Raw genomic sequence first — 24,378 nt, 5'->3', positions numbered from 1 at the left:
CTCTCTCTCTTTCTCTCTCTGTAGCACTCTCTCAGGGTACAGACTCATTCTCCCTCTCTGTTGCTCCCTCCTGCACTCTCTTGCACCAGGTCACCTGCTCTACATTTCTCTCCAAGTCAGGCCAGGTTTCTCTTGCATGTGGTTTCTCCCTCTCACATGCTCCCTCCAGCGGTCATATATTTGCTGTTGCTAGCTTTCCCTTAGCGTAGTTTCTAACGAGGGTCTGTTCCATGATCTTCCCAGGCACAGAGGTGAGGCTGACAGGTCAGTAGTTCCTAGGGTCCTCCTTTCAACCCTTTTTAAAGATGGGGACAATGTTTCCCTTTTTCCAGTCACCTGGGATTTCATCTGACTGCCAGGACTTTTCAAATATCATGGAGAGTGCCTTGGCAACTGCATCGGCCAAATTCCCTCAGGACTCTGGGATGCATCTCATCGGGTCCCATAGACTTAAGTACATTCAGGTTGCTCAGGTGGTCATGAACCTGATCTTCACTTAGAGTGGGAAGCAGTCTGCTCCCCAGCCCCCATCTTGCAGCCCATCCACTCAAGAGGTGTGGGAAGAGAGGTTGCCATTGAAGACTGTGGCAAAAAAGTTGTTAAGTACCTCAACCTTCTCCTTGTCCATAGTTACCAGTTTGCGAGCCTTGTTTATCAGTGGGGGTACACCTTCTTTGACCTTCCTTTCCTGGTTAACATACTTGTAGAAGCCCTTCCTGTTATTCTTTGCATCCCTTGCCAAGTTCAGCTTCACCCTGGCCTTCCTGACCCTATCATTACACAACCAGGCAGCATCCCCATACTCTTCCCAGGTCATCTGTCCCTGCTTCCACTGCCGGTACATTTCTTTCTTGCCATTTAGTTTGACAAGTATATCTTGACTCAGCCATGCTGGGCTGTTGTCTTCTTTTCCTGACTTCTTACACCTGGGGATCACTAGCCTTTGTACTCTATGGAAGACTTCCCTAAAGATCTGCCAGCTCTGTTCTGTTCCCTTGTCCCCAAGGGCAGTCTCCCAGGGGATCCCACTGACTATCTCCCTGAAGAGCTGGAAGTTTGCTTTTCTAAAGTCCAGGGTCCTGACTTTACTGTTCACCTGACCCATATCCCTCAGGACTGCGAACTCCGTCAATGCATGATCACTGCAGCCCAGGCTGCCTCCAATCTTGATGTCCCCAGTTAGCTCACTGACGTTGGTGACCATCAGATCCAGTATTGCGTTCCCTCTGGTAGGGCTGTCTATTACCTGGCTCAAGAAGTTGTCCTCCATGCATTTCAGGAGTCTCCTGGATTGCCTACATGTCACTGCGCTACTTTCCCAGCAGATGTGGGGGTGGTTGAAGTCCCCTGATGCTGCAGTGTACTCAGAACAACTCAGCACAATATTCTGAGGGCCCTTGCTAGCCCCCGTCCCTCTAACCTGAGTGTCTTGTCCCACAGCTTGCCATGGGCAAGTCTGATATATATTATTATTCTCAAGCTTTCCCTCAAAAGAAATTGCACTGTTGCTCTTTGGGTCAAATGCTCCCTCTTTCTTGGTCATAAGCTTTGACTCTCAGTCTCTGGGTCACATTCTTTGGGACCTGTGCAATCTCTTGCTCTTTGGGTCCCTCTCCCCCCTCTCTATCTGTCTGTCTCATATTCTTGGCTAACCTCTCTCTCATTCCCACTTCATCTCTCTTACCCACCCCCCCGTGGGCTGCCCTCTCTCTATGGGTCAATTTCTCTCTCACATAGTTAGGGCATCTTTCTCTCTATACTGGCACCCCTCCTGAGGCACCACTCTCTGGGTTGTCTCCTCTTGAACCTGCACTCTTTCTTTCTCTGGGCCCATATCACCCCCTCTTCCACTGCCTGACCCACTCTCACCCTCTCTTACTCACCCCCCTCCCCTTCTCCCCCCATCCCTCTTTCTGTCTCTGCTACCCAAGTTCTCCCTCCCTCTGCTTCTTTATGTGTGTCTCTCTCTGTGGGTCACCCTCTCTTTGCATCGCTGCCCATCTCCTTTGTGTTGCCCTCTCACTCTTTCTCTCTGGGTCAACCTCTCTTGGGTTCTCTGGGTTCAGGTCCTCAGGTTGGCCTTTATCTGTATTTACCTCTTGTTCACCTCCTCCCCCCCATCTGGGTATCTCTTCTGTAGCACCTAGTCTCTCTCCTTTCATGTTGCCACCTCTCTCTCCCTTTGGTTCCCCATCCCCTTTTTGGCTTGTCTTCTCTTTTCCCTCATCCTCCATGCCCCCACTCCTGCTTGGCTTACCTCTCTTGCCCTCGTTTAATCTCTCTTCCTCTTCCTCTCTGTGGGTTGCCCTCTCTCCATAAGTTGCCATACCTCTCATTTGGGACATCCTTTTGCTCTTGAGAGGGTCGACCTCTCTGGTGCACTCTTTGTGTGTCTCGGATGTTGTCTTGGATGCCCTGTTTCTCTCTCTGGGTCTCATTCTAGGTCCACTTGCCCCTCTCTTTCTCTCTGGGTTGATCTCTGCCTGTCTGTCTTTCTTGGTTGCCCCGTCCACCCCCTGAACACCACCGCCTGTGTTGTGCGCCCTCTCCCTCCCTTTGGTTCACTCCCCCCCCCTCAATTCCTCTTCCTCTTTCTCATTGCCAGTCATCCCCTATCCCTCTCTCAGTCACACAAGTTCTCTCTTCCTTGTGAGTTGCTCTCTTTTTCTGGGTTGATCTGCCCTTCTTTCTGGGCCCCACACACTCTCTTAATTTCCCCCATGTACGGCGGTTACTTGCTCTGGGAAATGGTTTATTTTCCCCTCTGACTCTGGATATCTCTCTCTCTCTCTCTGGGCTATGCTGCTCTCTTGCTGGACCATACCTGCCATCTCTCTCTCTCTGGGTCAAGCTCTCACTTGCTCTGAGTCATGGGTGGCCCCCCCCTCCAGCTCACATGCTCTCCCTCCCTCTCTCTGGCTCTTACTCTCTTTAGGTCACACTACCGCTCCCTGAGTTACACACACACCCTGACTCATGCTCTTTCTCTATGGGCCATTCTTTGTCAGTCAAACACACTCTCTCTCTCTGGGTCATGCCCCTTCCCTCCCCATCATGCTGTCTCCCCCACCATGCTCTCTGTGGGTGATGCTTTTGGTCCCACTCTCTTGTCTCGGTCACTTCCTCTCTGGGTCATGTTCTATGTCTGCCTGGGTCACACACCCCCTCTTTCTTGCTCTCGTCCACACTCTCACTGGGTGTCTCTTTGTCTCATACTTTGTGTCTGCCTCTGGGTCACACGTGCTTTATATCTTTCTTTGGGTTGTGCTCAATCCAGTTCACGCTCGCTCTCTGGGCAGTGCTTATGTTCTCTCTGGGTCATGCTTGCTTTCTGTCTGTCTTGGTCATACTCATTTCTCCATGCCATGCTCGCTCTTGGACCCATGCACTCTCTCTCTTTGGGTCACATGCACTTACTGCCTCTTTGGATCACATGCTCTTTCTTTCTCCCTCTATGTGTCTTTTTCTCTGGCATGTGCATGCTGTCTTTGGGTTGCATGTGGTCTCTCTCTGGGCCAGTCACATGCTCTTTTGCAGTTTCTTTGTCATGCACACTTTTTCAGAGGATGTGCTCTCTGTGTCATAAGTATACTCTGCATTGGGCTCATGCTTTGTCTTGGTCAGATGCTTGCTCACCCTCTGAATTCAGAACTCTCTCCTATCGGCGGAGGGGTATGAACATAATGCTCACAGGTCATTATGATTGGCAAAATGTCAGCTTTATTAGAAGAAAGACAGCTTATATACTGCTTAGGACACACAGACGTGATTCCTTCCCAGGTTACATTGGATACATAAGGAAAACATACTGTGTTGTACAGTACTAATTGGACCACAGCAGGTGTCCATAAAACTTGTTTACCTGCCAAAAGAACTCCTCCTTCACCTTGGCACAAGACCTGCAGCCATATTAGTGGCGTAGTATTTTTTGCTGTCTGCACCCAGCCATGCCAAGGCAAAGGTCACAGAAATGCAATAGAAATTGTTTACACAATTTCTGCATCCTCCAACAAATCCCCCGTTCAAGTTTCAACAATTTAAATTGCATTTCTGTAACATTCCTTATTGTATCCATAACATTTCAATAAACACAAACATACAATAATACTATTACCATTAATAAACTCAAGAACATCCCTGGAAATTGAACTCCATTCAACCTTGGGCCATGTGTCTTCTGTTATTTTTTTTCACACCTTGGCCCTTAAATAACACAATGGCATAATCATATATTAACACTGGATCTTCTGTTTCTATTGCACCCTTTGCATACCATTCTATTGCAGCCAGGAGAGTTTGTTCAGGATTTTTTGCCACTTTATGTAAAGGTATCTGTGTATTTGTTTATCCAAAAGTGTTTGTGTATGTGTAATTGAATATTCACACATATACATGCATACATTTTCATTCACTCACTTTCACACGGTGGCCACCATCATTCAACCACATTTCACACAAACATACTTTTGAATTCCATTTCACTGTGTTTCATGAATTACAAAACCATACTAATTCTCTAGTACCTTATGGTGTTAAAGCTTCTCCACCAAACAGGTAAACTTTCCTCCACCAGTACCCAGTGAGTAATCTAAGATCTTTACCTTCTATAATTATATGCTTAAACATACTAAAAAATTGTGCTCCAACAAAACTGAAAATACTGTGCCTTGACAACACCAAAATATGCTCGTAATAATGCCAAAAGAACTGTTATATACATTGTGCTCATAATGCTGAAAAATTGTGCTTTTGTAATACTTACTTTAAAGTTCGTACAATACACTCTCTTAAATCCTTAATTTCATGTTCTTAAAAAATATACTAAAAAGGTGTATATGACTAAGAAAAACTATGCTTATAATACTGAAAAAACTGTGTTCTAACAATATTGAGGAAACCGTTAGCCACAACAGCTCCTGATGTTACCATTGTTACCTGCAGAAACAGCATCAACCTTGTTCTAAAAATACCAGTTTCTTTCCAAGGCTTCATTCATCATGCAGGCAACTACGAACACCTGTGTACAAAAAACTTAACATATGAAACAACTTTTGCAAGTTAACTGAGGGGGTTCACACCTGTTCTCTCCCCGTTTCTGCCTTGCAAAAGTGTTTTATAAATTCTTAAATCACTGATCTCTATACCAAATACATAGTATTGTCTGGTAATTTGACAGTATTATTCAAACTATACAAGCAATCCACCCTTTTAAAGGTTTTCGAGTTTGGATATGATATAGAATTTCACCTCAAAAATTGTAATTTCACGATCACATATAATCTTGTGTAGACTCGTAAGTCAAATGGTTTCTGTCATATGCTGATTCCAAATAATTCTTGCCACCTGCTGTAACACTACTGGGATGAAACACATACAAATATGAGCACTGCAAGATAATCAATATCTGATGTAGAATTCCCAAACCACACCGTTCTGCCTGATCTTCACAAACATCAGTGGTGCGACACGAACAGCACAGAAACAGATCGTTTTATACAGTGATGACCATTAGGCCTCAGGATGTTACAAGTTCTATAGTTTTCCATTGTCTTCTTTCCCCCTTAGTGACACGTCTGCCCCATCCCAGGAGGCAAAACCAAGCACAATTGCAGACACTCTGCACATGGCATCACATATGTCCTTCACTTCTTGAAGCCAGGGCTTAGCTCTAGCCTCTACCTTCAACACTGCTGCAAGAACAACTTGGCAGCACACAGTTCAGGAGAGTTTGTTTTCAAATTTTGGCTAAATTAAAATAAGTGGAAACACCTTGTTGGTGACAGAGACTTTCTTAACTCTGGAATAGTAGATTCAGGGATCTATTAGGGCAAGAGGCCTGCTATACAAGAAAGAAAAAACCAATGCAGTTTGTTCTTTAAGATGCATGGCCTGCATTGAATGGGTAATGCATGGCCGTAGTTATTGTTCTGATTAATGCGAAGACGACAAAAGCAATTAGAACAGTTTCTCTAATTTACCGTATTCTGCATCATCTTCTCAGTCTCGGGCTAAGCTCACCGGAGACACAGATTGGCTCCTCTTATTCATGACAATTACTAATGATAGATTGAGAATGAATATTTTTGATTTGTGATATAACCAAACAAATAAGGATCACTTGAAGGCTTATTAGAGGTATTGTTAGTCATACTAATTACAACATCAGGTGCATCTCAGGTCTTTTCAATACAGACCATACATTTCTTGCGCTTGGGATCAAATTAAAGATTTTGGTTTTTTTTCTTTCTTTTTCCAAAATTATAATTAATATTATCTCAGCAGGAAACTAAAAATATAACCACAAAATTAAAAATATAACTGCAAAGGTCTTTCCTTCAGAACACTGTAGAAATGTTGCCCACTATTCCAAGAAGGAAGGAAAAGCTAATTATTTAAAAGTTAATTTACTTACTTTTCAATATATTTAGCACGTTTAAGGCTACAACAGTGAAAAAATACTGTTTGATTATTCTTTCTTATACTCAGCTGTAAGCTACACGTGCAGGTCAGAAGGATGGAGAAGGCCAGATTCCAGCTTGCAGCAGGTTCCTTAGATGTGATTTACATTATCTGCTTGTATTTTTAGTTCTTTTACCTATGAAATTCTGGTAAGAGAACAAAATTCACAACATAAGCAGCACAAAGGAAAACAAATAACCAGTTGTAAGATCATGTAAAAATCAGTTGAGTAAACCTTTTTAAACACAATTCTAAAGACGTGATTAGTGTAATGCCAACCCAGGGTAAGGCCTCTGGCTTTTATTCACTTGTATTCACAGCACTAACTATGGGGGTGTTTCAAGAAGACAGTTCCCCCACTCCTGTAGACTGAGGGTCTAGAGAAGCACTGATTTAAAATTATCACTTATTAGTGTATTCTTGTTTCACAACAGTGCTATATCTATGGGCAAAGTAGGCTTCAGTCTTAAGTAGATGCTTGAACTATCAGTCTCATAGGATTAACAATTTTAAATTAAGGAAGAAGTTGGAAGAAATGGTAATATCATGCTTCAGAAAGAACTTTCATTCATTTCACAGGCTTGGAACTTAAAACCATCAGTTCAGAATCTTATCCAAATGGTGATGTCATCAATGCATTTTAAAGTGGCTTTCAATTAGGTTAAATAAAGAAAATAGAAGCTGATAAAGAAAGTTCAATAAGAATTTCTACTTTTAGATAAGGCTTGCTTTAAATGCATAATCAATTCTGTTAACTGTAGGATGTGATACACGACTGAGTTTATAGGTGTTTAGTGAGAGTTTTGTGCTGCTTAGTATGTTATTGTGAATAGTTAGCACAAAGATAATGTTATAAAAGAGGGGGTCTATAACCTCTACTCCTCATTGAAAAAGTACATATATTGCGTAAGTCATACTCGGTAACATTTACTCTGGGTTGCAACAACATTTGTTTTCCTTGTAAAATGTTTTGTCTGCCTAAATTCAAAAAATCCTTTTTCAGTTTCCTTAGCTCAAATGAGCATACAGACAAGGCAAGCATTCAGGGAACATTTGGTATGTTTTAGCTCTCTCAAGCAATAGTGCTGTAATTTAAGTCTCATCCAAGCCATAACAAGGTCTTAAGAAAGCTAAATTGCATGCGTGTGGAAATCTGTAGCAAAAAAAAGAAGAAATAAAAATTAGGTTAGTCTAATTGTTTCTTGTAAAGGACAAAAATATCTTATTCCCTCAGATTCCTTTCTCACTCAATCACAATGAGATGTGTAGACTGAAACTTGACCAGACAGAAGAAGGGTTAGGAGAGCATTGATTACATGTTTATGCAGATTTGTCTGTTCATCTTAGTTAAAATGAATTCTGATGTCTTTTTAACATGAATAAGGTAGAGTTTGATAGAATTCAGCAGTTATTTGAGCTTCAATAAGTAACTCTCTTTTTTGTCACATCACTATCTAATCTTACTAGCATTGTGATCTTACACTGGATAGCAGGTCAGTTCTTTGATATCAAACTAGTAAATTGACAAGGAGCACAAAAACTAAGCCCTAATGTTTCTTCCAGGGGTCTAAAAACTTCAAAGCTTTCTCAAATAGTTAAAAATCACTACAAAGATCATGCTATGAAGTTAAAGGGGAAATGGTCTTTTCACAAACAATTTGAAAAAGAAATCACAAGAAAACTATGTTTTCTTAACCAAAACAAAGTTACATCTCTGTGCGGTTTCTGTAAACCAGACTTATCTTTCCCTGTTCATTCTCATTAACACATGTCATTTGAGAAAATATATGCAAGAAATAGGAGCATCTCTAGATGTCAAAATTTGGGAAGTGTATATGGTAAAGCATCACACCAAAAGACTTAGAATACTGCAATGCAAGGGACAGCATAGACTCTTACAGACTTCAGTGTCTCCAGTCTATACAAACATTCCTGCTACCAGAATCTGAGATAAAATTTAAAGAGTTAAGAGAAAAAAGGTCCTTATTATTGGAAATAATACTTATTCTTAAAAATGTTGTACCACAGATGTAATATAAATCGATCTCAACCCATACTGAGTAATTGTAAATTTAGCTTCTATTATCTCCTGCATCTGTACTAACTGAAAATGTCTTAGGAGTTAAAGACATAAACTTTCCCTCTATCATAATATCTCAGAATTCTCTTCTATTTCTGCACCGGACCTTCTCTACTCTTGCCAGCTCCTGGTCTTTTACGGGGAGCCGGCAATGGCAGAGGAGGTGCAAAGGGTTCGTTGCTTCAACTTCTTTTCTGCCGCAGATGTCTGTAAAGCTCTTCTTGCAGCTGTGCCTAATTCTCTGAGCCTCTCCTTCCGCCTTCGTCGGTCGATTTAGAACTCAGGAACGGGAGAGTAGGTAGCTGCAGCGGCAGATAGAGCGGCGTGGTGGTAGACGTGGGCAGGCGGCAGCAGCAGCGCCGGCAGGGCTGACAGGCGCGGACACGGTGGCAGCGGCGGGAGCGGTTCCATGCGGCAGTCTTTTTTTTTTTTTTTTTTTTTTTGGAAACAGCGTCTGTTGCTATGGCAGCGATTCTCACTGGCTTTCTTCCGGGTTTCACGGTGGCTTCAGGCGCCAGCGATGCAGCGCCACCCAGTGACGCGGAGACTCCTAGCGCAGTGAGGAGCGACACCGCTGACTGCGCAGCCTCAGTAGAGGGCGGTGCCGTTGGCACGGCTCCAGCTTTATTCTCCGCTGCTACTGATTTTCCTGCAGCCTCTACACTTTCTGCTGCTACATGCACGGTGCTAAACGGAGGTGATCCCGCTGCTTTTAAGGTTTCTAGCGCTCGCAACTTTGCAGCCGCAGGCACTGGGATCCCCCCTAAAGCAGACCGATCGGGGCGGGGACTTGCCATAGTCCCGCCGTCTCCCAACAGAGCTGTCTGAACATTTATGAGTTCCCGTCGCTCAGAACTTAACTCTTGTAGTGACTTAACTGCCAGACGCCAAATTATAGGACACTTTCTAGCGTCTTCCGATCCCTTAGAGATCCCGTCCCAAAACAGTTCCTTTAGAGCGTCCCTTGTGGACACCTGAAAGGTGGCTTGAGCAGTGGGAAGTAGATTCTTCGGTCTCGCCCATTCTATTAACCCTTTAAGGGCTTTTTCATGATAAATAGGCTCTCTTAGAGAGATCATAAATTGGAGGAGCGTTTCCACCGCTTTGTCCTCTGTGGATAGCGTGGGCCCCATGCTCTCTCCCCCGGTCAACTCACCTAGTCAGGGTGAGGTTCCTCTGTACTGTGCACACGGCTTTTTTCATGGCGCCGGGGACAGCGTCACCTCTAATGACCGCTTCCCTCAGCTCCTTCCGTTCGCCTTACGTCCCTGCAGAACTCGACGAAGTAGGAGTCCCTGTTAATCGGGCGCCAGATATCGGCGGAGGGGTATGAACATAATGCTCACAGGTCATTATGATCGGCAAAATGTCAGCTTTATTAGAAGAAAGACAGCTTATATACTGCTTAGGACACACAGACATGTGATTCCTTCCCAGGTTACATTGGATACATAAGGAAAACATCCTGCCTTGTGCAGTACTAATTGGACCACAGCAGGTGTCCATAAAACTTGTTTACCTGCCAAAAGAACTCCTCCTTCACCTTGGCACAAGGCCTGCAGCCATATTAGTGGCATAGTATTTTTTGCTGTCTGCACCCAGCCGTGCCAAGGCAAAGGTCGCAGAAATGCAATAGAAATTGTTCACACAATTTCTGCATCCTCCAACACTCTCCCTCTTTGTAGCACTCTCTCTCTGGGTCCCTCTTTTACCTGTTTTGTTTCCAGTAAGTTCTTTAGCAATATATCCTGTTGAATAATAACCTTGTGGATATTTTTCACCAGTCTTCCAGTAATACAGTGTTCCTGTGACTTTCATTAGTTTAAGGGTTTTTTTTCTCTTTCAGATATTCTGTTATGTAATTTATTCTTAGAGATGTGAATCATGCCCATACATTTGTTTAAAGTTCCCTGGCAGTTGTAAAAATCCAGGTGTCTTCATGTCATATGTCTCTTCATGTCCATTATCTTTTGGTGAGCAGTCAAACTCCATTTATTATAAAATGCATTCTTGCATAATAGCTAGAACTGTTAAGGGATGTTAGGAACAGCTGCCTCCTCCAGAAGTTCCAGTCCAGGACTTTGTCCTCCCCAGTCACTAGGACCAGTGGTTAGTCCAGCTTGAAGTCAGCTAGCAAATACATCCCCCCACCCCATGCACACAGTTTGGGGAAGCCTGGCACCAGTCACATGGGCTGTGACCCACTCCAGCCACTGACGCAGAGCCTCTTAGTCGCCTCACTCATACCAGTCCTTCCCAGTAGCTGGTTGTTGAGACACACACCGTTCCCACCCCAGTGACGGGAGGTTAAAGACCCCTACTTGCACCAGTATATGACACCACGGGCCAGGGTCACCTACATCCCCAGTCTGACTCCAGTAACTGGCACCAGATTCCACTCACACAGATCTCACTAGTAGCTAGTACTTAGTCCTTGCAGCACACATATACACAGGATAGAGTGAGATTACACAGAGTGATAGTTAAGAAAAGATTTAAGAAGATATTAGAAGACAGGACAGACTGTGGTGATCAGATGCAGGGCTGTCAGACAAGTGTACCGACTGACCTTGTTTTACATGTGTCTGGTCCCTTTTATACCCCTTTCTGTCTACCACCCTTTTTGTTCCTCCCTGCTCCCCCTTCCCCCTGTATGTTATGTCATGAGTTCCATAGTTCTATGGATTCCTGCACCCCTCCCAGTCCAGTATGCAGGATCCCCTCTGGTTTGCAATCTTATCAGTTGCAAAGTCCAGGTTCATCTTCCTGGAAGTGGAGCCTGTGGTTTCTTTGTAGTTCATCAATTAGTGTGACTAGTCAGGTTTATTTACTTGTTATTGTCTCCATGTTTGTTCTGTCAGGTCTGTTTCTGTATATTTTCATTTCTGGTTTCCCCCTTTTTCCCTTGGTTTCTCAATTGACAAGGTCCTTGATCAGATAACCTTGCTGGAATAAACATTCTCACACTCTTAGTGTGATTGAACAGGTTTGGTTCTCATCACTGACTCCCTTATCATTTTTTGGCCAGGTTTATGTCCCTGAATGTTCTTGTATATGGCTTCTTCCTTTTCTTATTATCCTTTTTTTCTGTTGAAGAAGACCCTTGACCAGATACCTTTAAAGGAACAACTCCACACAACTCTCAACATACCGGTAGCTATCATACCAGGTTATCTATTAATTGTGTTTCTCACATGAAAGCAGCAATCTGATGTATGTAAGATCCTTCATGTCTAGCTTCAGGATGATTCATTCCCCCTAAACCCCTCGCACAACTTGCGCTTTTGCATCTTTAGTTCCTATATCAGTGCCACACCTTGATTAATCCTTAAACCTTACTTTTTATGAAACATCTGGTAGGCTATATATCAACATTTCCTCTCATAATCGCAACATCTGACAGTTTTGTCACTTTTGGTTCCTTTTTTTGGAGTGGGTATCTTCAGGCTGCCTCTCCAGTGCATTGAGGTAATTACAGTCTAAGACTTGAACATACAATGTGTTCTGGCCTAGTTTTGGTCCTCAGGAGTTGCCAAATGAGATGGTTGAAGTATATGGGGAATCATCTGAACACTGATGCACTTTGTCTTCCATTTGGTTATGGTGTGTCCACAGACTCACCATGTTGCTGTTTGATGAATGCTTGCAGGACAAAATTTCCTACTTTTACACTTCCTCTAACTTTCTCAACACTTGTAGTTTCCGACTAAATGTACAACGTATTTTTATCTCACTTTTTTTTCGGACCTTTATCATATTTTTTTCACACTTTTTACATGTCCCCAACGCTGCATTAAAAAACTGACCCCTCCATCTCGCACTCATCCACCTCACCTTCCTCCACAAATCAGGATCAAACAACCCCCTAGATATTGTATCAAACTGCAACAAAATCCCATTCCACTCATACTTTTCCATAAACACTTTCACAGAATATGCCAAGTTCAAAGGGACCCACAAGGATCATCGAGTCCAACTCCTGGCCCTGCACAGGACCCTCCCCAAGAGTCACACCATGTGCCTGAGAGTATTGTCCAAACGCTTCTTGAACTTTGTCAGGCTTGGTGCTGTGACCACTTCTCTGGGGAGCCTGTATTTTGCATTACTCAGTCCATCATACATGCTTTATAAAAACCATTTGCATTATCTTTGTTTACTGCTGATACCTCTATGGTAATAATATTCAGGTGCGGAACGTAATTTGAAAACACATGTGATATTTTGTTTCAAAATGTAAGACTTGGATCTTTTTCAGATACACCAATGTGGGTTTCTAAGAGTCTGTATTTTGTCCCTGTGTAATAGGGAGAGTTCGTAGCATACTGAAGCTGAAACCATGACACCATGAAAATCTCAACAAAACTAATATTTATTACCAACAGCTGGCCAACAAAACGAACAAATCCAAAAGAGAGGATGGAGGCAAGAAATAAGCCCTCAGTACTACCTCCCCAGTTACCCAGCTGTTGCCCATAAAGTTATCTTACTGTCCCAGAATGCCTATAATTACCCATAGCAGGAGCTGCATTCCCGGAGAGAGTAGGCTCACAAATTGGCAGGCATCCCCGCCAAAAGGCAACATTGTCCTTGATGTGAAGCTAGCTTCCCTCAAGAAAGAGCTATCTGCTTTTATACAATTAACTGAGTGACCTCAACCTAGGCAGGTGTGGCCAGCATCGCCCAGCCAGAGGCCCTCAGTCCCATCCCCCGTTATGCAAGTAATAGCTCTTCTGTGCACGTGTGGCTTTCCCCGTGCCTGCGCACTACACCCAGGGGGGTCTTTTCCAAATGAGTCTAGGAGTTTACTTCATACCCATAGTCTTCAGTCTCTCCTTCAAGCGACCTTGGAGGACGATCAGCTGCCGCTGTCCGAAGAGGGGATGGGACACAAGGAAGAGTGCAAGTAGAATGCCCTATTCACGTGTGCACCCTGTCTTTTGTCAGCTCGGGCGGGGAAAGGGCCAGAACATAGGGCGGAGCATGAGACAGACAAGCAGGGGAACAAACCAAGATAGGGACATGGACAAAAGGGGGAGGAGTGGAGGAAGCAGGGAGCAGGCAGCAGGCAAACTCATGGCAAGCCTGGGCACGACCACTGTGTAGTGTGAATACAATGAAACCACATAATAACAGTAAAGTCCATATGATAACTGTAAGGTCCATATAATAAAGTCCTGCCAATTGCTGTATGCTTTTCTTCATGCCTGGGAACTGTTCCCATCCTGAATCTTGCTCCTTCACAATCAGCCAATCATAAAACAGCAATTAAATATAGTTTATACAAGAACTCTCTTCAAGGACGAAGTTCCCTTTTTATCAGTGCTTGTTTTCTCATAACTTGGCAGGGAAAGAACAAAACTTTTACAGGTGACTGGGCCAAACACAGACCAAAAGTATCAGCATAATTAACCCCTGATACACCCTGTGATTAGCATAGGTGTTTTGGGGGGGGGTATTTCCATGTAGAATGATTGCTAATCTCTGTGTGCTTGTGATGACTGGCTGTGATACTTTTTTTTTCTCATCCTCTTTTTGTTCCCTTATTTCTGAAGTTAGAAACCATTCTATTCTAGGGCCTTGTTTGTTAAATTTGTTGAGAAATGGAAAACATTTTTCTGCCTCTTTCATAACCAGAGCTCTTATTCTTCCATTAGTGTTCTTGAATATTTTACCCTTGTATTAGTTTTGTCATTTTATGTACAATTTGCATGCAGTCAGTGTAGCCCTTTTACCTAGGAGCGGCACTTCCAGAATAATTACTTGTCACACATATAGCATCACATCACTTACATTGGACATTTCACTTTTTCTTTCAGGTGTCTCCATGCTTAACACAAAACAAGTCTTATCTGGGAAATTTGTTTCCTATTGTATTCTGTCTTTATGACTTGGAATGTATTTGGAACCAAATTCACTGCTGTTCATTATTTCTTTTCTTTCACTTCTTGTAATATTTTTCTATAATATGCTTTCCCATAGCCCTATAAATATGTATGGCTCTTGGTATTGCCATGTCCACTTCTTGTAGTAAACTAACTTTGACTTGGTTTCTAGTTCTATGGAACTCATTCCTGCCTGGAGGCAGGATTCATGTAAGGAAAATGAGATCCTCCTTGCATTAAGTGCAGGGGGAGGCAATGGGCGGTTTGTTTGTTTTTATATTTTGTGGTTTTGTTTTAAGAACCTTAGTTAATATTTTATAGTCTCCTGGTTTCTTTAGTAATGATTCTGGATGTGTTGCATGGAAAAACACAGAGGACTTCACCCTTGATTTCCTCCCAAAGAAATTTGGAAATGTTCTAGCCAAGCGGCTCTTTTTTCATCCAAGACTGTTCTTATACCATGCAACACAGGCATGCTAAAAATCTGGTCTTTGTTTTCTGGCACCAGTCATTTAACAAGGATCTAGAGTTGTCAGAAAACAAAACTTTGAGCCCAAAGCAGGTGTCCATACCTGCAGACTTCAAACTGTTTCAACAGGGAGATGCACACAGTTTGTTCTATTTGGAATAAGTCTTACACTGAAGGAGGACATAGGAATTTTACTGACTGCTGAGTTCAGCAGGAAAAGAATGTGGATCCCATTTCGTTTCTTCTGTGAGCTGATGACTTGCCTGTATTTTGCTCACCCAGGTGAACATGCCTACAAATGTTCTTCCTGTACATTTTCCACCATGACAATCAGCCAGCTAAAAGAGCATTCCTTGAGAGTGCATGGGAAAGCACTGACACTACCAAGATCCCGTGTTGTCAGCGTCTCAGCCTCACTTGGCTACTGCACCTCCAAGAAAAACACTTCTGCTGAAGAGGTGGAGGACTCTAATGGTAAGAGGTGCCTCAGAGCAAGAATTTAATTGTCTAAAATGCTACTTAATATTATTAATGTTATTATTTAAAAAAAATTAAGGTGGCAATTAGAAAAATCCAAAGTTGCATGAAAAGCAAGAATAAAGGTGGTGTTCTAGTACTTGACCTACAGTTGAATCTCACCAGTTTATTCTTTACCAACTTATACTGCCAATATTCCTTTGGAATAAGTCAAGCTGACCTTACTTTTCAGCAAAGATTTACAACATAGGAAATTTCAATGGCAGAGCTCCCATTAAAATTCAGTAAGAGAGCATCTAATTCCATTTGCATTTCTAAAAAACACTCCTTTATCTTGTTAGCAGAGAAGTTTAGTGAAGCCAATAAAGATTAAGTGTGAAAAGTAGAGGGAATAGCTAGACAACTTCCTGTTTTATGCTTTTTATGGAAATGGGTGTATACACAGATCCTGATGTTTGAAATACAGACAGATGGCTTATTTTTAAGTTTTGCCTTGTATTTAGGCTATGGAGTTTTATTGCTTGTGCTACAAATAAGAATCCTGAGTTGAGTTCTGGGCCACTCATGACAAGAAAGGCATTGAGGGGCTGGAGCGTGTCCAGAGCAGGGAACGGAGCTGGGGAAGGGTTTGGAGCAGCAGGAGCAGCTGAGGGAAGTGGGGGAGCTCAGCCTGGAGAAAAGGAAGCTCAGGGGAGACCTTCTGGCTCTGCAACTCCCTGACAGGAGGGGGGAGCCAGGTGGGGGTTGGGCTCTGGCTCCCAGGGAACAAGGGATAGGAGGAGAGGAAATGGCCTCAAGTTGCTCCAAGGGAGGTTTAGATTGGATATTAGGAAAAATTTCTTCACTGAAAGGATTGTCAAGTATTGGAGGAGGCTGGTGTGGAATCACCATCCCTGGAAGTGTTCAAAAGGCGTGTGGATGTGGCATTTGGGGATACATTCCCATTTTTCCCCAAGAAGTGTTAAATACTCATTGAGGTTTTGTGCACTTATTCCATGTTTGCTCTGAACTCAGAAGTTAAACATCTCCTTGATGAGTTTCTTTTGTCATATAGATGCTGATCTGTCTGATTCTGTAATTGATATTCTAGTATGGATTTACCAGGAAAGTGTGATGTTTTCAATTTTATCTGCCTTGCTCCCCGTGGTCATTGAAATATTTCTTTATTAGCATTTTGCAGATATAATATGTTTTCAGTGAACTCAAACCATTGAGTCTATTGGTTTTCTTAAGTAATATTTTTCCTTACATCCCCAGCTCTGATTTTGCAAGCATTTAAATACATATATTAGATTTGCCTAGTTGGGGGGAGTTGTGAGACACTGGATTATTATATTGGCTCAGAACAACTCAGGTGTGTGTGTGTGTGTGTGTGGGGGGATAGGTCGAATTTCACAGAGGTGAGGTAATGCTCTATCCCACATGCCAGCCCCTGCAGCCTTGACAGGTGGCCCCAGAGCAGCTGTCAGTCAAAGGCATCCCAGGAGCACACCCGCACCACACCCCCTGGAACCCCTAACCCAGCTGGCACAGTGGGAGCACCACCCCTCACCCTGCCCTGGAGCCCCAGAGTGGCCAGTGGGCCATAAGTCCCGCCTAGGAGGGGTGGCCACAGCAATAAAAACAGGAACATGTACTGTCCATCTTTGCTTGAGACCTACCATCTGACCATGTGGAAGCTGGGCTTTCACAGGACTCCAGTGGTGGTGTTACAACCTGCCCCAGAAAAGGGAGGGTAACCCATGTTCTTATTAATAAATCCCTTGGGGTGGATTAGAGTGAAATGACACTGAATAATCTATGTTTGAAACCATATACATGTCTTCTTTGTGGGCGGTGCCTTTCATATAGTAGACAGAAAAAGAGAAAAGGAAGAGATAGCACAAATATTTTCCCAATGCAATGCAATTCCCCCCCCAAAAAAAACCCTTTAGTAAAATAGTGAGCATATGGGACATAACAGGATCTCAATAGCTACAATCAGATTTCCTAACATTAACAAAGTTACAAACATCAGGATTTAATACTGACACAAATCTAATTTTAAAAACTTCTCCCAAGCCAATTTGTTTTTCAATAAAAAGACAAAATAAACTTGGCAAAAATTAAACTAGCAATACATAAAATGGCTTGTCTTACACAATCTTACCAGTGAGTTGCTCATGATAAAAACACAAATAAGACAACAATTATTAATAAACTGATAATGCAAGCAATTTTGGGAGTAGAGGAGACACAAACACAATGTTTGTGGTAAGCTTTCGCATATTGCAAAACTACTGAGACAAAAATACATACAGACGTGCATATCACAAAGTTATGAAGATAAAAACACAAACACATGCAAAAAATCGGCACTGCAAAGAACAGTAGAACTCTCCAGTCCTGTTGTTACTTCGTTTTCTCATGGGATACTTGTAAACTGATAACAGAAGCAGCTTTGGGGGCAGTTCTCTTTTCCGCCCATTGCAGCAATTGAAAGCTTTATCGGTCTCACGCAGTTTGATCTCATCTGCTGGCAGGTTCCTGCAAAAAGAGGAAATCTGGCCCACTATGGACCCATTATTAAAAAGAAGGAACTATCTATTTATCCAACTCCTTTTCTTATCTGGGATGATGCCACTAGGGCAGCAATAATGGAGAAGTCTGAAACATGTTTTCTCCAAAAAGCAAATAAACCCAGAGCATACTGGAGCTCCTTTTTACTCCTCAGCATCTTTATTTGCTCTAGGGTGGCCAAGGTGTCAGAGGGAATACACAGTGCTGCTTTCTCTGTGGGAATTTGAAGTCTCAGACTTTCCAAGTGGGTGATAGTACTTGTCTGAGTCTGGTCCCCTGTGGTGCCATCAGCAATCTGGGTAATCAATTCAGCTTTGTTATGTCCAGCAGCTGTTTGTGAGCCAGTGTCAGCACCGAGGTAACTCACTGTCAGCTGCCACTGCCCATTAGATTCATGGACAGGCCATACAGGAGAACTGTATGGTGAGTGTATGGGGACAACTACCCCTTGCTCCTGCAATCCTGCAATTTCTGGGGTAATTTTTTCACGTGTTCCTAAAGGGACTGGGTGGGGGTTTACATTTGTTGTTTTGCAAGGAGGCAGGCTTGGAGCAGTTTGTAACAGACGGACAGAGGGGGATGGGAGACCAAACACCCATTTCCTCCCTCTGACATCTGTCCAGGCTCGCCCCTTTAATAGATCCAACCCCAGGATGTTAGCTGGTAATGGCCCCACAATCATGATAGTTTCTGTGGTTGTCTCATCTCCAGGTAACCAGCATTTCACCCGAGCAGTGTATTGGGGTTGGGATTTGCCAAAGGCATCAGTTACCCATATCTTTTTTTTGTCTGGCTTAATGCCACAATGAGCAGCAACTTTAGTTTGGAGTGCTGAGACCTGTGCACCAGTATCTACCACAAAGGTAGCTAAGGATTTAAGAGGGCCCAGGGGAAAGGTGATTACCAAATCTCCCTGGCTGTTTGCAGTGAATTTTCTCTCATAAACCCACTGGTCATTCTTTGACTTATTTACTTGAGAGCAGTAAGTCCAGTTTCTTGACTCAGAACTGATCAAACTGGTTAGTCCGGTTTCTGAAGAGGCTGAGGGGATCACAGTGTTGGATTCCTGAGGGGGGTTGCTCCTAGGAGGTGACTTGTGTTTTTTGATCTTGTCCCAGTGTTTTATCAAGTATTCCAAATTAGCGGTGGGTAATTTGTCCATCACTTCTCGAGATATTCCTTTTGCAACACCCTCCACCCACAAACTGTACCTCTTTCGCCCCCTAGATGACACATTTTGTTGAAAAATACCTGGTGAGGCAGGTTTTTGGACCTTCCCTGCCCTCCTGCTGTGTGTTCTCTGACCACTTGTACCAGAGACCCCCAACTGCTGACCAGTAGCTATTAATTCTTGGGCTACCTCCAACCAGGTTATTCCTGGTGGGGCAGCCCTTCTTCTAGGTCTAGGGGTTGCCTTTATGTGCTCTTGTAATTGTTTAGCATAAACTTTTAGTGCATCAGGCAGGCCTCAGATCAAGACAGGAAATCTCTGTGGATCTGCCTCGAGTTCCATTGGGGAATTTCATTGTGGGTCCAATAATTTTGTGTGCATTAATTGGAGGTGTGGTTTTTTGTACACTTTTTACAATGTGGCCAATTGTGGGTGTTTTAATCGTGTGAGGATCTCCCCTTTCTATAGCGTCTAACCTGCCTGCCCAGTGGGCAGCTCTCTGGGTCAGGGACCACGGTGCTTGGTTATCATTTGTGGTCAGGAAGACCCCTGGGCCCCAAAATCCTCGGGCCTCATCCTCGCTCAACAAAATTCGATCTCCCCCCATAAGGGACACCCTCCACACATATTCAGTCTCCGATTCATTGCCTTTACGGCTGTATTTCTCCCGAGGTTTGGCCAGGGCTTCCCCCATCTACAGGGTAGCCCGTATGGTAGTTTGCTGATCTGCCCCTTGGCCAGGGGTTTCAGTTTTAATGAGGGGACGCATATGTATTACTTCGTTCTCCAGATAACTTTGCTTAAGCTCTTCCAATTCCCCAGGGGGTACAGGGATTTATTAACATCCACTGGTCTGGGGTATTTTAAATTGATGTCCCATAGTTCACAATTTTTCATTTCTAGTGCCTTTTTAAGCATTTCATTTTGCTCCTCCTCATCTTGCAGGGCTGACCAAAGCAACAGATTAATTTCCCTTCCCCCCCCAACTGCTTCAGTGTTCTTTTTCTAATTGCTCCTGTAATGCCTTCATTGACTCTTGTAGAGATCTTATCACTTCACCTGTAGATTTCTGAATAGCCTCTTTTTCTAATTGATCCTGCAATGCTTTCATTGACTCTTGAAAAGATCTTATCACTTCACTTACAGATTTCTGAATAGCCGATCTCTCCTTTTGTATTGTTCTAAGGACAACACCTAAAACAGCACCTACAAGAAGTAGTCCTAAACCAAGGACAGATATCAAGAGGGAATAATCCCCATATAACTCAACCTGGGGTGTCATCCCTTTTGACTCAGTCATTAACCCAGCTCAGGTTAATGTCTTTCTCCCCCTTAACCCTCTGAGGGTCGGCTTGACTCTCTCCTGGAAAACCTTTCAACAGGTCCAGGTACCAGAGAACCTTTCAACAGGTCCAGGCTACACCAGGAAACCTTTCAACAGGTCTGATGTGCCTGGGTCACACCGAGAGGAGAAAAATTATCACTATAATTTCATAACAAGGGGATGGTCACCATGTGACTCGGCCTCGGTATCAGTTTTGGACTACACCGATTACTTCACCACATCCAAAGGATCCTTGTCTGTGACGCCAAAAATGTTACGACCCACCCCAGAAAAGGGGGGGGGGGTAACCCAGGTTCTTATTAATAAATCCCTTGGGGTGGATTAGAGTGAAACGACACTAAATAATCAGTGTTTGAAAACATATATATGTAGGGTTTATTTTAGAACAATTTTGTTTCAAAGGTAAACAGGTACATTGCCATTTTGGGTGTTATCATCTATATCTCTCATCTACAGCAACATGGCATAAAGAGAACCTTTAGGGAAAATGCATAAGGGAGAGAAAGGAAAGATAGGATAAGGGTAAGGGAGAGTAAGGGAAAGAAAAGATGAGAGTGGACAGATGTCTATAGTCACCACCCACGGGGTCCAGTGATGGAACTTGGTAGTTGTAGCTTCCATGTCTGTTAGTTGAAGTGGAGGCCTTGATCCGTTGGGGGTGGGGGAGGGAAGCCCACACACTCAAAGAAGTTATGAGTTATTATATCCATGGATGGTGTCCCGGGCCATGCCTCGAGCCTCCAACATCTCCCGGGCCTGCGTAGAGTTCCTGTGAGGGGCCTGGTAAAAGGGTTTCTCCCACCTTTCGGGATTACTGGGGGGATGGGCTTTGATAGGCTGTGCCATGAACCTCCAACATATGGTACAGCCCAGTGAAGAGTTCATGTGGAGGGCATGGTAAACACGGCTCTTCTCGCCTTTTCAGGGCTTGACACCTTCAGCAGCACTGGAAGGAGAGATGGGCCCAGCTGCCCATCACAGGTATAATGCAAAAGTCCTGCAAAAGTCTCCTGGCAATCCTAAAATGCAGAAATCATTGACCATTTCAGTCTCTGACAGGTGACTATATAATAATCGCTCTTTCTTTCTTTAGTCCTTCTTCTTCTAATCTCCGTTTTTAATATTTTGGGTAACTTGGGACCAAACGGGTTGGATTTTGCTGAGTTATATGGGTTAGACAGGTCATTCTGACCGCATTATTTCCCTACGCCTTCCACTACACAACAAGCAACATGTTGTCCTCTTTAGTATATATGCCCCAACTCTCCAAGCTGACCCTGCTGATAGAGATAAATTTTACACCGACCTGCAGCACCTTACCCAAAAGGTGCCTGCAGATGATAAGATCATTTTCCTTGGTGATTTCAACGCCAGAGTAGGAAAGAACTTTGAAGCCTGGAAAGGAGTATTAGGCAAGCATGGTGTTGGAAACTGCAACGATAATGGTCGACTTCTGCTAGAATTCTGCGCAGAGCAGCAACTCACCACTACCAACACAATCTTTCAGCAGAAAAATAGACTGAAGACAACCTGGATGCATCCTAGATCCAAGCATTGGCACCTCATTGATTACATCTTGGTGCGACAGAAAGATGTCCACGATGTCCACCATACCCACGTGATGCCCAGTGCAGAATGCCAAACAGACCATCGGCTTGTGCACTGTAAACTTAACTTCGACCTCAAGTTCAAACCCAAAAGGGGCAGTATCCCAAGGAGGAGACTCCAAGTTAACAATCTCCAATCAGCCACAGTGAGAGACAGATTCCAGGCAAATCTTCAAACTAGGCTGGAGGATCGTTCCATAGATCCCTCCCCTGAATCACTTTGGCAGCATATTAAAAATAGCATCCTGCAGTCCTCTGAAGAATCCTTAGGGTTCTCCTTCAAGAAGAACAAGGACTGATTTGATGAAAACAATCAAGTGATCCAGGAATTGTTGAGGAAGAAGAGAACTGCTCACCAAGCACACCTTGCACTGCCATCCTGTCACGCAAGAAAAGCAGCCTTTTGTCTTGCATGCAGCAAGCTCCAACAGAAACTCTGTGACATCCAGAACAAGTGGTGGATCAGTCTAGCAGGAAAAATTCAATTATGGGCAGATACAAGTGATTACAGAGGATTCTATGAGGCCCTGAAAACAGCATACGGGACTACATCATAGGTCCAAAGCCCTCTACTCAGCGCTGATGGTTTTCGAGGACCAAGAATCGGAATGGGAACGATTCCAGAAATGGAAAATGATGTACAGTGTTTGAAAGGACTTTATGATACAGATTTTACAGTTATTATGTATATACACATTGTATGCTTCCCCAGAATTTGTATTTCCCAGGCATGTCCTGGCTTTTTCACCTCCATGCTCCTCTGTTTCTCTGTTGATTGGCTGGAGAAGCTGTAGAAAGGAGGCAGCCCCCATTCGCCGTTTCCTCCCCTGGTTCCTCCTGCGCTCCTCCCCTTTTGCCTGTGTCCCTATCCTGGTTTGTCCCCCCGCCGGTCTGTCTCCTGCTCCGCCCTGTCTCCTGCTCCGCCCTATGTTCTGGCCCTTTCCCTCCGGAGTTGATAAAACCTGCGTGCGCGCTGGAATAAAGATTCTACCTGCATCCCACCTTTGTGTCCCGGATCTGTGCTGTGTCACGGCCCCATTTCCCCTCCCCCCTTTTGGACCGTGGCAGATGGTCAAATGCTTCTGACAGATAAAACCTCCATTCTGAATCGATGGTCTGAACATTTTCAGACTCTTTTCAGTACCAACCATGTAGTCCAAGACTCAGCAATTCAGTCCATCACACAACAACCGGTGAAGAATGAATTGGATACTGCCCCTACTATGGAAGAAACCCTTAAGGCCATACAGCAGGTGAAAATTGGCAAGGCAGCTGGGGTTGATGGAATTCCACCCAAAGTCTGGAAGCACAGGGGCCAAACACTCAATGCTAAATTCCACGAGTTTGTGGTGCGCTGTTGGGAACTAGGTGAACTACCATCAGACCTTTGTGATGCAGTCATCATCACTTTGTATAAGAAGAAGGGAGATAAATCAGACTGCTCAAACTACAGGGGTATTACTCTGCCCTCCATTGCTGGCAAAATCCTGGCAAGAATACTTCTGAACAGACTAATACCTGCTATAGCAGAAGAACTTCTTCCTGAAAGCCAATGTGGTTTCAGAGCCAACAGGAGCACCACAGACATGGGATTTGTTCTCAGACAACTGCAAGAGAAGTGTAGGGAACAGAACAAACGTCTCTATGTAACCTTTGTTGATCTCACCAAGGCTTTCGATACTGTGAGCAGAAAAGGTCTGTGGCAGATTTTGGAACGTTTAGGTTGTCCCCCCAAGTTCCTTAAAATGATCATCTCACTTCATGAGGATCAGCACGGCCAAGTCAGATATGGTGATGCACTTTCTGAGCCCTTTCTAATAACCAATGGTGTGAAACAAGGTTGCGTTCTCACTCCTACCCTATTCACAGTCTTTTTCAGCATGATGCTCCAAAGGACCACAGCAGACCTCGATGATCAGGATGGTATCTACATTCGATATCGTACTGATGGAAGCCTATTCAACCTAAGGCGACTGAAGCCCCATACTAAGACCTTAAATCATCTTGTCCGGGAGCTGCTTTATGCTGATGACGCCGCCCTTGTTGCCCACACGGAAGTAGCTCTGCAGCGTTTAACATCCTGCTTTGCCGACGCTGCTGAACTCTTTGGGCTGGAGGTCAGCCTGAAGAAGACAGAAGTTTTCTATCAACCTGCACCTCAGGAAGTCTTCCATCATCCCCATATCACCACTGGCCAATCAGAACTCCAATCAGTCCAGCCGTTTAATTACCTAGGCAGCCTCATCTCCTCAGACTGTGAGATTGATGGAGAGATAGACAATAGGTTAGCAAAGGCATATAGTGCTTTCGGAAGACTCCATAAAAGAGT

At 43.8% G+C, this 24,378-nt stretch overlaps 1 protein-coding gene across 1 annotated transcript in view; it reads left to right on the top strand.

The window, feature by feature from the left end:
• Positions 1 to 24,378, top strand: part of LOC113981414 (zinc finger protein 462-like) — an 87,261-nt gene that overhangs the window by 17,470 nt on the left and 45,413 nt on the right. Inside the window, 1 exon segment of the mRNA XM_027708791.1 lies at positions 15,173 to 15,364. Coding sequence (XP_027564592.1) covers positions 15,173 to 15,364 — 192 coding nt within the window.

The sequence above is a fragment of the Neopelma chrysocephalum genome, unplaced genomic scaffold (assembly GCF_003984885.1).
Source record: "Neopelma chrysocephalum unplaced genomic scaffold, ASM398488v2 Primary Assembly neopelma1_96533, whole genome shotgun sequence".
NCBI classification, from domain to species: domain Eukaryota; kingdom Metazoa; phylum Chordata; class Aves; order Passeriformes; family Pipridae; genus Neopelma; species Neopelma chrysocephalum.
This window is presented reverse-complemented; position numbering and strand designations above follow the sequence as displayed.